This window comes from Perca fluviatilis, chromosome 6, assembly GCF_010015445.1.
Source record: "Perca fluviatilis chromosome 6, GENO_Pfluv_1.0, whole genome shotgun sequence".
NCBI classification, from domain to species: Eukaryota; Metazoa; Chordata; class Actinopteri; order Perciformes; family Percidae; genus Perca; species Perca fluviatilis.
The window spans coordinates 29,525,667-29,540,750 of record NC_053117.1 but is presented as its reverse complement, the minus strand read 5'-3'; the positions used below and the strand labels follow the sequence as shown (position 1 = coordinate 29,540,750).

The 15,084-nt window shown below is 39.7% G+C and overlaps 1 protein-coding gene across 2 annotated transcripts in view; it reads right to left on the bottom strand.

Annotated features, from left to right (window-relative positions):
- Positions 1-15,084, bottom strand: part of col27a1b (collagen, type XXVII, alpha 1b) — a 69,544-nt gene that overhangs the window by 42,819 nt on the left and 11,641 nt on the right. For both annotated transcript variants that reach the window (XM_039802101.1, XM_039802100.1), the window contains exons 4-7: positions 12,531-12,584; positions 7,313-7,366; positions 4,733-4,786; positions 4,575-4,628 (exon numbers count right to left, since the gene is read on the bottom strand). In XM_039802101.1, the coding sequence (XP_039658035.1) occupies positions 4,575-4,628; positions 4,733-4,786; positions 7,313-7,366; positions 12,531-12,584 (216 nt within the window). The remainder of the gene's footprint in view (positions 1-4,574; positions 4,629-4,732; positions 4,787-7,312; positions 7,367-12,530; positions 12,585-15,084) is intronic.

Below are 15,084 nucleotides of genomic sequence, written 5' to 3'. Positions count from 1 at the left end.
ACTGCCTTTAATACTTTGTATGGCTGTAAGCAGTTACTTCTGGGGATCCGAGTGTCTTTTAGGTTAACACAGACCTGATCAGAGGGATAGAATCCCACCTGAACTGATTATCAGAACAGAAAAGGGATTTGTTAACCACTTGACCTCAGCCAGGAGGCTGGTCCACGCCCAGCAAAGATTCTCAATTTCCATAAATCAGCAGGAAGAATTTCAGCTTTTTCCCATGACTCCACGTTCCATGACTCACAAGGCGAGAAGAGGTCTTCCTCTTTCGAGCTGGAGTCCTCCCCATTATTACACTGAATGGAGGATCCTTGAGAGCACCAGATGGTTTTTCACAGTAAGCGCTGTCCAATTGCATAATAGATTTTAAGAGCTCCCGCCAACGCATTATAACACTCTAGCTATTGTGTCTCAAATGAGGACAGGAGTGTGTATATGTGTATTAGTCTAAGAAACAAAGTTGCTTACAAAAGGTTTTCTCACATTGTGTGTAACAGTTGTTTTCTAATTAGCATTCTTCTGGCATTCAAAACCTGACCTTACTTTGACACCTTACTGTACTGACGCACAGTTTTTGTTTCTCATCTCTCATCTTCTTCATCATAATTCTGACAGCAGACTGCAAAATGAGTAGTGTGATGACAAACTGCAGAGCATAATAAAAAAAAGAAGCTGCCTGAGGATTTCTTTCAACAAGCTTTTATTTTTCTAAACAGATGGTGCTGCACTCTCAGACAGAAAACTCAGCAGTGATTCCCTTTGCAAAGCTTGTCTGTAACCTGCAATTCAATTTACATTTATTTGAACACCATATTAATTCAATTCCTATCTAAATCTTGGAGATTCCCTGCCACAAAGTAAGTAGAGTGGGTCCCCCTGCTTGAAAAGCTGATAAGCCTTAATGAATTTCATACCTTTTGGGTTTCAGTGGAGAGTTGTTGTGTCCCACAATGGTGTAAGTGCTGTTTATGAGGTTTTCCCCCCGTGCTAACAAGATAAATCTGGGGTAATGCTGAATTTGTAAAAAAAAAAAAAGCTTACATGGCAATTAACTGCGCACATTGTTGCCCTCTCCAGTGTTGGCAGGTAATTGATAGCAAAGATGGCAGAGTTGTTGTGGACGATTTTGTGAGGCCTGCTATTTATTAGAATCAGCCATAGCTAAAGACAGCTAGAAAACATTCTGCTAGATTTGTGCTGTTAATTACAGGAGGGAAAATAGACTTGGATGACTTACACAGAAGCATTTAATGAAATCTTGATCGAGGAGACTAAGGATAAGCAGCACAGTTTAACAACAATGTGGTGTTGTGTAGTGCCATCCTAACTCTGAGGCACTCTCCATCTCCAAGACGCATTCATCTCATCCTGAACATATGTCAGGTTTGGGTTATGCAAAGATATTAATGGCGCCATATTCGAAAGGAGACGGTCCTGGAACACAACATTCCCTTATCATGAAGCAGCCCAGACTCCCTGAATCTCTAGCAACACATGCATTGACCACAGGACAGGTTTAGTGAAGGAGTAGGACGAATACATCTTCTCGGCCCCTGACCTGTGACCAAGGAGTAAACTAATGTTAACTAAGTTTCTCATCTTACCACAACGTGGTTGTGGTGTTTTGTAAAAGTATTTTAAGTACGAGCAGAGAGACATGTATCACGCTACTTCCAACTTTATTCTTCTTCCCTTCTCTGCACGTACCATTTCTTCATCTACGCACATAACATTCACGTGTCTCCTCACTATGCACTCTAGCCCCCCCAGTGTTCACTAACCGTATAAACAATGGTGTTTTCAGTAGAAGGCACATTATCCTGTATAAGTTGTGGCAAGTTGTGTTTCCCTAAAAGTTCTGAGAAAAAGAAAAAACCTTGTAGCATACAGCTAACTCTTGCAGGAAGTGAAAGAAATATCCCAAAGTTATAGTTCATGCAAGGTATCATGGAGCTAGGAATAACGTTGATGAGCCATATGTTACACTGAAGAACATGTTCCATTGTTAAGATGAACATAGAACACTTTGAGTAATTACCACCACCATCCTGCTGCTGTGAATACTCACTACATCATCAAGTGTGTGCACTATTTACTCCTGTTTGAGAAATGTTTGAGCCCTTTAAAAAAATATAAAGTTATTAAGTTATTAAGAAAATATATAAAGTATCTGTGAGCTGTTTTAATGTTTTCCATCTTCAGTAGGAACCACTGGGTTTAATGCCACACAAAGATGGCAAAAGTACTCACTTCCCGTACTCAAGTAGAAGTACAGATAATTGTGTTAAAAAATACTCAGGTAAAAGTAGAAGTACTGATTTAACTTATTTACTCAAGTAAAAGAAACAAAGTACAGGCTTGGAAAATTACTTAAAGTATAAAAGTTAAAGTAGCCATGCCAATGACAACCATTTTTTATGCAAAGCTACCTGGACCACACAAATGTTAATAGAGTGCAAGCTGACAAACTTCAGTGGACATGGAAAAAAACCTCTTTATATGCTATTTCCTACATTTTAAATGGATGTCACATATATGATTACTGTGACAGAGACTGGGACTCCAGGTTAATAAGATTCTGACTGAGTAGCAAGATATGAATTCAATTGTGATTCTGTGAGAATTCACAGATCCAGGAGTCATTCTTGATGCCTACTACCTCAAACATCTCTCTCAGATAAGACCAAGGATGACTGGGAATGTCTTGCTGCTTGTCTGCCGAATCTCTGGGATCTCAGTTTTCTTCATTTTCAATACTACTATGTGCTAACGTTACCGCTATCAAGCCGCAATGATTTGCCACGAAGGAAATGAAATCTGAAAAATCTACTTGAGTACAGTAACAAAGTATTTGCACTTTGTTACTTCCCATCTCTGATACCACAAGCAGGGTAACGAAGTTGGGAAGTATTGAGAGTAGGTTTGGGTATCGTTTCGGTTTTTTCTGATACCGGTGCTAAAGCAATACTGTTAAAACGGTGCCGGTGCCTAAACGGTGCCTGAACCGATACTTTTTAATAAAGTAAAAAAAACAAAAAAGAGAAAAAAACAACAGTCAGCAACATTAAAGAACAGCTTGTTTATTGCTACGGCCATATGGTCAAAATCAAAGATTTAATAATAATGTAATAACTATAACATAACAAGAACTTATTTCACCAGTAAATTGCTGTTGAACAACAAAAACAACCACCAGATGGGAAAAGGGTATTTTACAATAACTCTGAATGCACCACAAGGCTACCTGTTTCAAGTGAACGCATCGTCTGTGTTGTTTTTCCGACAACGGCAGCTGCAGAGCAGACTGTTAGGTCCGGGGACAGGGAAATACAGTCACACTTTACCCTGTTTAACGTTAGCTGTCAGCATTTTAACCGTGTTTAATCCAGCTGCTAGCTAAAGGTAGGCTAACGTTACCTGCTGTCGAGTGTAGTGTTAAGTCAGGCACCGAAATGAGGCACCAAAATTTTCGTTCTTATTCGGTCTCGTTACTACCGTTAACGTCGGCACCGGTGCCCTATTCGCACCGCATTTCAGTACCCAACCCTAATTGAGAGATAGACTACCACATTGCTGCCTATGGTCTTTTCATTGCATCTGTTCTGATAATAACAAAATACTGCCAGCTTTATTCGTTAATGGAAGCAGGTATTATGTTTTACAATACTCCACCAAAATGAAAAATATTCATATTGTCTTAAACAATATGGAAAAACAAAGTCAGTCAGTTGCAGAGTACTATGTTATTTGCACACTCTGCATTGCATCTCATTTGAGATGTGTAATTACTGTGGGGTGAATAACAGGATAAAATGCACAAGGCCATGGAGAAAACGCTCTGCTGCTTCCCGTTACTCCTTGTCAAGATAACGCATATCAGATTACATAACATGTAAACATGTAATAAAGTCAAATCATGTAGACTAACAATCCAGTGCAGGACCAGATCACACAACTAATCATAACTTGGCCTACTTTTAAGAAAAACTGTTCTCCAGAGAGTGAATGACATAACATGCATTTGGAGGAAGTATGTGAAGCTTAAATTTCACTCCGTAAACTTTAGCTCTGCTCAAATGCCTTCATCTTTTTGGAGGCCTGTGATACTGATGATGTAAAAGCCCAGACATTCAAACCTTTAGTATTTCGACCCGCAGGGGAGCCTGATCACAGGTGTTCTCCTTGACGCCTGCGTTATGTTAGGCTGCTTTCCAAACAAGAGCTCAAACATCCATGTTTGGCTGGAGTTTCTAAACACTTTCACAGATATCCCCCCACAAAGGCAGTTCAGGGTGTGTCAGGGTTGAGAGGATGTACGTTTGATTTAGTGGCCCTCGATATACACAACTCCACTCATTCAGTCGCTCATTCATTCAGAGTGTCTGATTTATGTCGGAAAACATTTTGAGAACAGTAAAACAAAAAGGGCACACACACAAAGTACAATGTGAACTGTTACATATAGCCTATGGGACAAGGCCAATGAAATCTTACGGATATCAGTTACTTTCTTGTCGAATTACACAAACCAACACACAGTTTAAGCTTGTGACACAAATCAGATTTTCTACCTTTCGTCCATCTTGGCCATGCAGTCCAGGGGGGCCCATGACACCAGGCTCTCCCTAGAAGGACAATTTGGGTTAAATTCAATACACCAACATAATTTGCATTACTGTCTGCTAATAATTGAGTAGTTCTATGAAAGGAAAGAGGACAATATGCATACTTTTAGTCCTTTTGGGGCTTGACCAGGTGACAGTCCATAATCTCCTTTTTGGCCCTAAAACGTAAAAACACAGAACATTTTCTTATTCATACTTTTAGAGACACTTTTCCTCCAGTGGGTACGAGATGTTTCCTGTTCTGCACCAACGGTCGCTGCATATTTTCTGCATTGCCACAGCACTCCACTTCACAAGGCGCAGAGGAGTTCACTGTTTGCATTTAACCTACCAAAGAGTAATGAGTTCATCCTACTTATTGGTGAGTCTAGCAGTTGTATTTACAACGTGCAATCCATTTATGCCCTCCAGTGACTCGGTTTACACCAAGCCAGCAAGAAGTGATGGGGAGTGAACGTGTACATTCTTCTCCCTTTTCGGGCAGTGGGAATCCTGTCAGTGCTTTCTGGGTCAGCATTCAACATCCAATCCCACTGTTGAAAGATCAGCCCAGAAATCTACGCAATTATAATGTAAGAGGTCCATGGAGACATAGATAATTTCTTGTGTTAGCGCTTATTGTATAATAAAACAAGGAAATGTTGCAGCACTGAGTTGGTTGGACCGTAACCAAACAGCAGCCTGTTATCGGCTGATTGCACATGTTCTGACACATTTCATTTAGCAAATAAAAAGTTTTGGCATGGAGAGAAATCATGTTTTGTGCCTCACTTTGGTGCGATCCTGAAGCTAAGACTTCATTTTTAAGGAGTATTGGGGGTATTTCTTTCCAGACCTCTTAGTGCAGTACTGCAGTCATAGTGGAAAGACATGCACTGCTTCAAAAGGAGAATCTTTTATTTTACAGGGTTAATGGTGAGAGTACGATAGGAGTTCCCATCTATAGTGTATCGGCCCATTTAAACCTACATGTTCGTGACAGCTACAACTTGGCATTGAAAAGTCTTTGTGGGAATTTTCTCTGGACTGATTTCTTAACAGAGCCAGGAGTGCAACTCCAGCCAAGAGCTACCTACACAAACTGAACACTGTGTCTTTTCACTGTCTAAAGGTTTTTACCTTAACTACATCATCTGAAGTTCCAATTCAAAGAGAAGCTAAATGAGGTAATTTCTTCTAAAAGCTGAAGACCCTAATAAGCACTTGTACTTTCCACTGATTATATTGCATATTTTAGGCCATCATTCATTACATTTTTAAGTCTACTGGTAGGCTACTTACAGCAGTTGGTAATTGGTCATCATCTCATCTCAATTTATCATCATTACATCCAGATAAAGTGACATATTCAAAACAAAATTCAGCTAACACAGTATGTTTTCATCCAGCTTGTTCATTTTTCTTAAAGCAGCGAACTGTGCCAGACCAGGCTGTCTGCTGTTTGAGGTTTGTGTGCAAACTGAGCTGGGTCAGGTTTGGTTAGGCTCCAGTAACACATATGTGCAATATAGGAGTTATGGTTTTTCCCTGGTTGAAGGAGGCCAAAGCATGGTATCAATTATGTTTTTTTTTTATGTTTAAAGACAGTGTGGAAAATACTGAAATTCAATCCATTGTTATGAATTAGGTGCAGACTTGAAATATGAGCAATTTTCCATTTTATTCCAGCATGGTTTAACAAACAGACTCCTTTGTGATACAAGACTGACACATTATGGAGCTAAGCAGCCCTCTGTGTTGACAATTCAAATCAGCTGGAACACAGACTCATGTCAAGTACTTGCAAATTAGTGAGTCAGGAAGACTTAAAACTGCTGTTCTCTCCTGAAGGGAAACAAATGGCTTTTTAAGAGGCTAGAAGAAATGTACTGTGAACCTCAGATATGCAAACTAAGTGAAATCACAAACAAAACATTGGATGAAGAAAAACCCACAAGAAATACTCGTTCTTCAAATTTACATTGTCGTTTCATCAGTTAGATATGGACCAATGAATGAGGTTGAGAATGAAGAGTATTAAGGCTGTATGTACCATAAAACGCTCTGCCATACATTTCATTTTACTTTATTTACATCATCTCTTGCATCCCTAAGAGGTTGTCTCATATCTCGTCCTAGATCCACTTTAAGGATCCAGCAGTGTATTGACAAGGCAGACAGTATAGGCTGAAAGATACAGCCACGTCAAAATGTATAGTAACTTATTTAAAAGGCCTACTCTGTCAATTTCTGACCATATAAATTACGGGAATATGCAATTATACATATTTTATATAAACATGAAAAAGCATTTTGTTGATCGTCAGATTATCATAACTGAGATCCAAATCTGTGTTCTTGATGTAAACAAACCACTAACAGCATCAGAAAAATCTGCTGTATTTAAGACCAAAACAAACCGTTAGTCCATTTCTCAATACTTTCAGACTTCCCTACTCTGTCTATGGCCTGAAACAACTGCACACTGTACTTTTCTAAATTGTGTATTTGATAGGTACTCCTTTCCAACAGATTAATACACATTTGGTGCATTTGTGATTTACAGCACCAGAACAGTGTACAGTATGTGTGGTTTTTCTTAATGGGGTTTGCTGACATGTTACTATTACATATTACAAGATGAGCCTTTTTTCGCTTCCTTAATACAGATAGGTAGCATTTGACATAAAATTATTGATTTGTACCTTTACTCCAGGAGTTCCGGGACGACCAGGGTTTCCATGGGGGCCAGGAGGACCCTGAAAACAGAGACACGCATGACTGAGGAAGACACTGAGTAAAGGTGATCATCAGGGTCATTGAACAGGCCTCTGTTTCAGCAGCAAAGGGGGGTGAGTTTGTACTATATGTGAGGTTTTCACAGATGTATGCACATATTGTTCCCTTTCCACTGGCTGTCTGTGTTATGGGACAGGTCAGATGTGCCCCGAGGTCCCTTTGTGTTTGTGTATAGGTGCTCTGTGAGTCGTACTGCATCTCCTGCCTGCCTTGCCTGTCTGCCTGCCCGTCCAAGTTATGACATATGGATGTGATTTTCCTCATCCCTAAACTTTTCCACTGGTTACAAGGGTCCCACAAAGTTAAGGCCACTCATCTATCACATCATATTCCCCAATGGCTTTGTGCCACAATCTGTAGGTATATATGATATATAACGTGCTTAGATGTAATTCATTGAGCCATCTGTGCCAAATGCTTTATCAAAATGGACTATCTCCTGCAAACATGTTCAGATGGCCTGAACAGGAAGCTACTGTATCTACAGCCCAATCTTTGAGTTGTTCAGATTTTCCATCGGTTGTGAAGAGAGTCGTTTCCCCCCGAGCTGGAGGTGAAAGTGAGGGATAGGATTACTCTGAGTCAAACAAACGGAGGAGGCCAAGAGGTGTAAGTGTACAGTTGGATGATCCAGCCCGTCCCTGTTATCTATCTGCACTAAATTATCAGACTGTGGTGAGGAGTCAAACAGCTCGAGCAGCTCCTCTCCCCTCAAACTGGCTCGCTGCTGGACATATGGAGACACTTAACAGAAGCTCATCTACAGATTTCCTCCTCCTCTTCTATTCAGAGCATTCCCCTTTTCAATCGCTTGATATTAAATCGTATGGTAGTCGTTATCCCCGGATGGGAAGCAAAGGGAGGAGGAAACGCAGAGAAAAAGGGAGGTCTGGACGGAATATTACAAATTGCATTCTCGCAGTACATAAGATGAGGTGGTGCGGCGCTGATGACAAGACGGGTGGGTGTTGTGAGGGAGAATGAGTCCCTTTATCCATCTATCTTCGTGTGGGTGAGAAAAGGAATGAAGAACCTCTTTGCCTAATTATTGAAAAGAACTCTGGACAAGAAACCATTTCGAGACCAACAGCAAATAAAACATGCACATGAGCGCTAATGTAAACCCAGGTCAGCACGCACACAAACATACACACACACCTGAGGCCTGCGGTTGAAGGGCACCTGTATGCCAGAGCTGTGACCAGGTTTACGATATGGCTGAATGACTTTACAGGACTGACACGTAGAGTGCTACTGTTTTTATAGGCCATTAACCCTGAACAGACCTACTAACACCTTCACTGGACTGCACATAAGGAAACCGTATGTCTTTAGCCAGAGGATTATTCAATATAATGTATATAGTAAAGGATCTTAACTATTATTTATTTTACCTTGGCAAAACCCTTGGTGCTAACTAAGTGCTAATTGCTTCCCTAAGATCAGAAATTCTCTTCTCAGAGAAACAGTGCGGCCAGTAGTGAGACTGGGGTTGCAACAAGCCAGGTTTTTCTTTAAGCTGTCATTATTATTTTTTTATATATATTTTTTATTTTAAGTCTATTATATGTCACAAAATTGTGAAAAATCCAACAGTCCAAAACATACAAGTATTTAAATGCTCATATTTGAAAATCTTTAACCAGCAACTGTCCTTTCTGCTTAATAAGGGACTGATTATTAAAATTGATGGTTAATTTTCTGAAGATCAGATTATTGGCAAAACTTTTCAGTGCAGAGTGCATCTGTCTTTTCTTTTTTTCTTAAATATTCTGTTGATGAATCACATGTATGTTGTTGAAGCTGGTGCTCTTTTATGTTATGCACTTATTTCAAAACAGACTAATATTGCTGCAGTTGGAAATATAAAATGCATCTCCTTTGCACCAGAATGTAATGCAGTGCAATGTAGTGCAATGTGTGGGGTAATGGTTAAATGACTGGTGTGTTACAGTACATTAACATTTAAGTAATACATGGAAAACTGTTTAGATTAAAGGTCGACAAATCTAAAGATTTACAAACACAGTTTTACTGTCAATACTCTGGAACAATTCAACGATGAAGTACAAACTGACTGCTGGCATCTTCTGTGAACCTGTTGCCACTTAATTTTAACTCTCTAAACGTGCTCCCTAAGCAGTAGCTGTAGTGGAAACCGTCAGTGTTACCAATAATGACAGAGAATAAGTTAATCAAGCCTCTGAGACTGCTCATTTGTGCCTACACATGTACTTCATTTCAGAAGAATCTAAAAATTTTACAACATTCATAAATCTGTTCAGTTTTCTGCACCAATCTACCACTGGCAAAAGCAGAGCTTCCACTGCTTAAGTCTCCATAGACTCCTTATTAATGTCATAATAGTGTCAACCATTCTTTAAGAAATTATGCAAATGTTTTCAATTTCACAGAAACCCAGCTTCACAGACTGACTGAACACTGGCAGGTCCGTTTCTCTGCACAAAGCCCTCTTTGATCCGCTCTCAAGCCTCTCCTTCAGGGCTGAGTGAACTCCGGCGCTCTGCCGGGGTTATGGCTGTGTCGAGGAACGTGGACGCTCTCACGTGTAAGAGATTCTGCTCAGTAGAGACATGACACCTTACTGTCAGAGACGTAAAGCCCTAATGGTGCGGTGTCACCCCAACTGCTGTTTTGTGATGAGTAAGAATCCCCCGCACAGGTCGCATTGTTTACACTTTCTGTGCAATAGCAACAGTTACTAATTTCAGATCATATCTTGGTGCAGCTTTTTCTACATCTGATTTGAAAGGTGAAAGTGAAATGAGACAAGGGCATTCCAAAGATTAGAGTTGCTCATTGCAATACATTTATTGCAATCCAACGCTACCAAGTCTTGTACTGGTCTTAGCAGTCTTTCCAGTAAATTTCTTTAAACTAAAACATAGTCTGGTTTACTGGATGTACAGTGCTGGCATAAAGCCTAACATCCGGCGCAAAGTCTCCCCCTTCCGCTATTTCCGCTATCTATTTTGCAAAGGCAAATTAAATTATATGACGAATAGACAGACATTGGGGCAAAAAATGGCACAGCATAATCTGTAAGTTTAGCCTTCATAACTTGGCAACACATAGAGGACTACACGTAACATTATTTTGGTGCTTTTCAGTGTGAATCCAACCATCAACCAAGAGCAGTTCCAAAGATTTCACATTCAAACTTTTTTCCAGTGTAAAATTATTTTCAACTAAAAAAATCAATCTTTATCTACACAAGTTTCTACTTAATTTTCCTGAAAAAATGACGTTGACAAATAGAGACAAAAATGTCACAACTATGTTGCAAGTTTAAGCTTCATAATTTCACAAATAAAGATGACATGTTGTACTACCTAAAAAAGGTATTTGGCGCTGTGACATTTCAATATAAGTAAATATATTACCCACTAGCAGTACTTAGGATTGAGAGTCACATCCAGCCTTCTTTCTAGTAAATATCTTTCAAACAAACCTTGATTTAAAAGTTTCAACATGTCTTCCTTGAAAAATTGACACAAACTGTACAACAGTGTTCTATGTTGTATTACAGTAGGACTTTACTTTAAGGCATAAAACTTAAAGCAACCTTTCAAGACAAAGTATCGGAGGAAATAAGCAAGAAACAAAGTGTGACAACTTCTTGAGCAGTTTGGGAGTTACTGTTCATCAACTCTCTGCATATGAAAGTATGATATGTTTAAAATATAAAATCCTCTACTATAGTGAACGTAGCTTTTATTCCTACTGTTTGTACAAGCAATGCCCAGACCAGAGTCCACTTTAGAGCTTTGTGTAGATCATGTGTGTAGCTGTGTGGTATTTCTTGCTAATCACGTGAACTATCCAGAGAAAATTCTCATGGTTCAAGAAAACAATCAATAAAAACCAGAACTGTACCCTCAGGTTCTTTTTTTTCTTTTCTTTTTTGTTGCTCTGAGTCGGTGTGGCCTACAGTTGGGTCTCAAGAGCTTGATGATGAATGAACTCTATAGAGGTTGGTGTACTACTGCATAGAGCTGCTGAGCTCCAGACAGGGTCTTAAATGCCTTTAATAAGATGGGGACAAAGCCCTCTTTCTTCCTTGTTTAAAGAGATTGGGTTCCCACAGCCCGCCCCTCTGATGCCTGATCGCAAGGCCCAGTCTCAAGGGCTGTGGCAGGTAGCTCGTACGCACGCTCCTCAGGAGCACAAGTACTCTGCAGGAGTACTTCAGCAGGAGCTCTGCAAAAGAGCAACCAAAACATGTATCTCTTCAGTATTTCACTGCCTTAAGTTCTAGCATATTTATTTTAGCTTAGGACTCACTGTGATGCCAAATTCAACTTCTGCTTTGTTCATTTTCATATATGGGATGTGAAGAGGTAGTTTAAAGGGCAGCCACTACATACTGAACCATTAGTTATACAGTCTTAGAAAGGAATTAAAATAACAAACCATCCCTTGGGACAAATTATCTCCCAGTGTTTTCTCTCTTCTTATATTTCTTCTGAAAACATGATCTTAAAATAACATCTGCACTCAGTCTGTTTGGTTCCATCAGGAGCTCACAGTTTTAGACTGACAGAGATATGGCACCGGAGGACTCAGTCTAATACACTAGAAGCATTCACCGATGGTAACGTAGGAGCTATGCCTAATTGAAGTGCCGGAACTGTTTGTGTATGGGATAAAAATGACTTTTTCTATACACTAACAAAAGTTACCTTATTTTTTCATGTCCATCTAATACCTACCATATGTGTTCAATTAATTTAACATAGGCAACCAACAGATTTGTAGCGTAAGGTTGTGTGCTCTCCAGCTTAACAAATGGACCTTGGCAGCAGAGACGCACAGCTTGATCAAACCCAGAGCCAAAGCAAACTAAAGTCTGGCTGAATAATGCTCCGTAATCCAAAGATGTCACTGTGTGCTTTATCAAAATGCATAAAGGTCTTCCATCTTAGTGCACTCCTAATGATGTAATCTCACTACAATGCAGATTAGACATGATTAAGGCATCATTAAGATACAGTGAAATACATTATGGAAGATTTTGGAGGGGAAATGAAAAGTGGAAAAGGAAAAAAAGAGGAACTGTAGGAAGGTAAATGGGAAACTTGTCACTGGTTGGGAGAAACTCACTCTTGGACCCCTCTTCCCTGGCTTTCCTGGCAACCCTGGAAGTCCTTGGAGGCCCTTAAAAGAAAATACAAAATATGTCAAGGATAGAGTGAAGCAAGTCTATAAATACAAAAGAAGCAAATAAGAGTTGCTGCCTTTTGTCGTGTCATTTCAAGGAAGTCATGAACAGCTTGAAAAGTAAAAGAGAGTTTCAAGTGTTCAGAGTCAAAAAAGAATCATGTAAAAGTCTCTCAAGCTGGATAATAAGTCAATACATCTTGAGCTATTTTCTGATTATACGTTAACGGGAAGTTAGCTGAGAGTTGCAAAGCAACTCAGTGAGTGAGATGCTGGCAGGCATAAGGATGTCTTGTTAGAGGCTAGAGCAGTCCTGTCCTGTTGCAGCCAATATAATTTGAGCCCAAAACCACTACAGTACACAGACTGCAAGTCTGACTCATTGCACTGGCAGGGAGGTCGGCATTGGTTCCAGCCACAGCCAATCACATTAATTATGGGCATCAGCTAGCTTTAAAACAATTTCATACATGGATTAGCAAAGCTCCGAAAGGTCAAACCTAATGAGGGGTCAATCTGAAGAGCCTGAGTTTGTTTGAGGATTGTAACTTATTTTCCCATGACTTCAGAAGGTTGAAGAAAGAGGAAAAGGAAATGGGCCTAAAAACAGCTTGAGGCAGTCCAGCTGAAATTGGGCTACTGTAATAATGTCAGATGTAGGCTATAGAGCACTTTTGTTTGACTCGGACAGGACCAACAGCTATAACTATACTCTTTCAGCCAGTACACATTAAGAAAAGCCAAAAGGCTTTCAGCAACCTTTAGATTCTTTAGACTGCAACCAGCAGGCTGTCCACACATGATAAACTGTTTAAGCTGGGGTGGGCGGAATAGCAGTGCTGGAGCTCAAGTCTTTATAGATAGATTATAATACCTCAGCTCCGGGTATTTGCCGATACAGAGTAACGAACCAATACAGGTGCTCTGTTTTAGCCAAATTGTAAGCCTGTATACCTCACTGCTTGAAGTATTGGAATCATCTTCATGTAAGGTAACATGGGATTGCTGTGGCACTAAGATGTCTGTGGCTAGCCATGACTGAATAGATGTGTCTGAAAACTGAATTTTATAATGGCATAACACAGAAACTGTATTTACTTGTGGATTGGTCACATCTGGCCGATATCAGATCTGGTTGTCGGCGAATATAACGATCCGGCGTATCGTATTTGTGCATCCCTACACAATAGAGCACAAGCATGCAGCTGATCATGTGTTGACAGCCTACAGAAACCCCTAAATGTTTTCTTTGAAGAACCCCTCCATTAGACTTAAGACCTTACTTGATTATCTAGGCATCAATTTTTCTTTTGATGCTTTCTTCTGCAGAGCTTAGGCCTGTTGAAGAATTCATCAGCACTTCTGTTATTTATCAGATCTGACAAGCTATGTTTAAAAAAGGTTGCAGTAGACTCATTTACTTTCAAAGACATCCCTGCTCTTGTGAGCACTTGAAACCTATGCCTTCTTAAACAGACCATGGCCCACTAATGTCAATCCCAATCCCAGTGGAGGGGGATGAAAAACTCAACAATGTGCTTCTAGTCATCACTAAAATGATTCAGAAGACACTATTATAACATTGCCTCAACATAATTTAGAATCTATACCTGACTCAGCAATCTGTTTAGACTTTATACTAAAACATTAACAAGCAATACAATGGCGAAAGCCCTCAGGAAGGTAACCTTTACCATACCCCAGGGACTGATGAGCATCAGTTACAGTACTTCTCTTTCATAAAATAGTGGGCTTCACGGCCATGCAGAGCTGTGGTTTCCCTCACTGCCAAAGCAGCAAAGCTTTACTTAAAACATTCTTTTGGTCAAACATGACCCAATACAAGACAGAGAAGTCCTTTAAACAATGAAAAAATTTAGGTAACGTTGTGTTAGAGCTGGGCAATATATTGATATTATATCGATATCGTGATATGAGACTAGATATCGTCTTAGATTTTGGATATCGTAATATGGCATAAGTGGTGTCTTTTCCTGGTTTTAAAGGCTGCATTACATTAAAGTGATGTCATTTTCTGAACTTACCAGACTGTTGTAACTGTTCTATTATTTGCCTTTACCCACTTAGTCATTATATCCACATTACTGATGATTATTTATCAAAAATCTCATTGTGTAAATATTTTGTGAAAGCACCAATAGTCAACACTACAATATCGTTTCTGTATCGATATCGAAGTATTTGGTCAAAAACATTGTGATGTTTGATTTTCTCCATATCGCCCAGCCCTACTTTGTGTTCAACAAAGGACCGGTGCCTGACAGGACCACATGGTCAATATAAATGGATACAGTCTACGGCCAACACTGGTTGATGAATGACTAGATGAAATACTCCCAACTACATTCATCCCGCTTTGCTCTGAAAGGTCAGTCTTACTCAGCAGTCTTAAGATGATCTAATGAATTTCTCTTTATTAGTAATGTTTCAGTTGTAGCATTTTAACACTGACGCTTGTAGTGTGATGTGAGCAGTT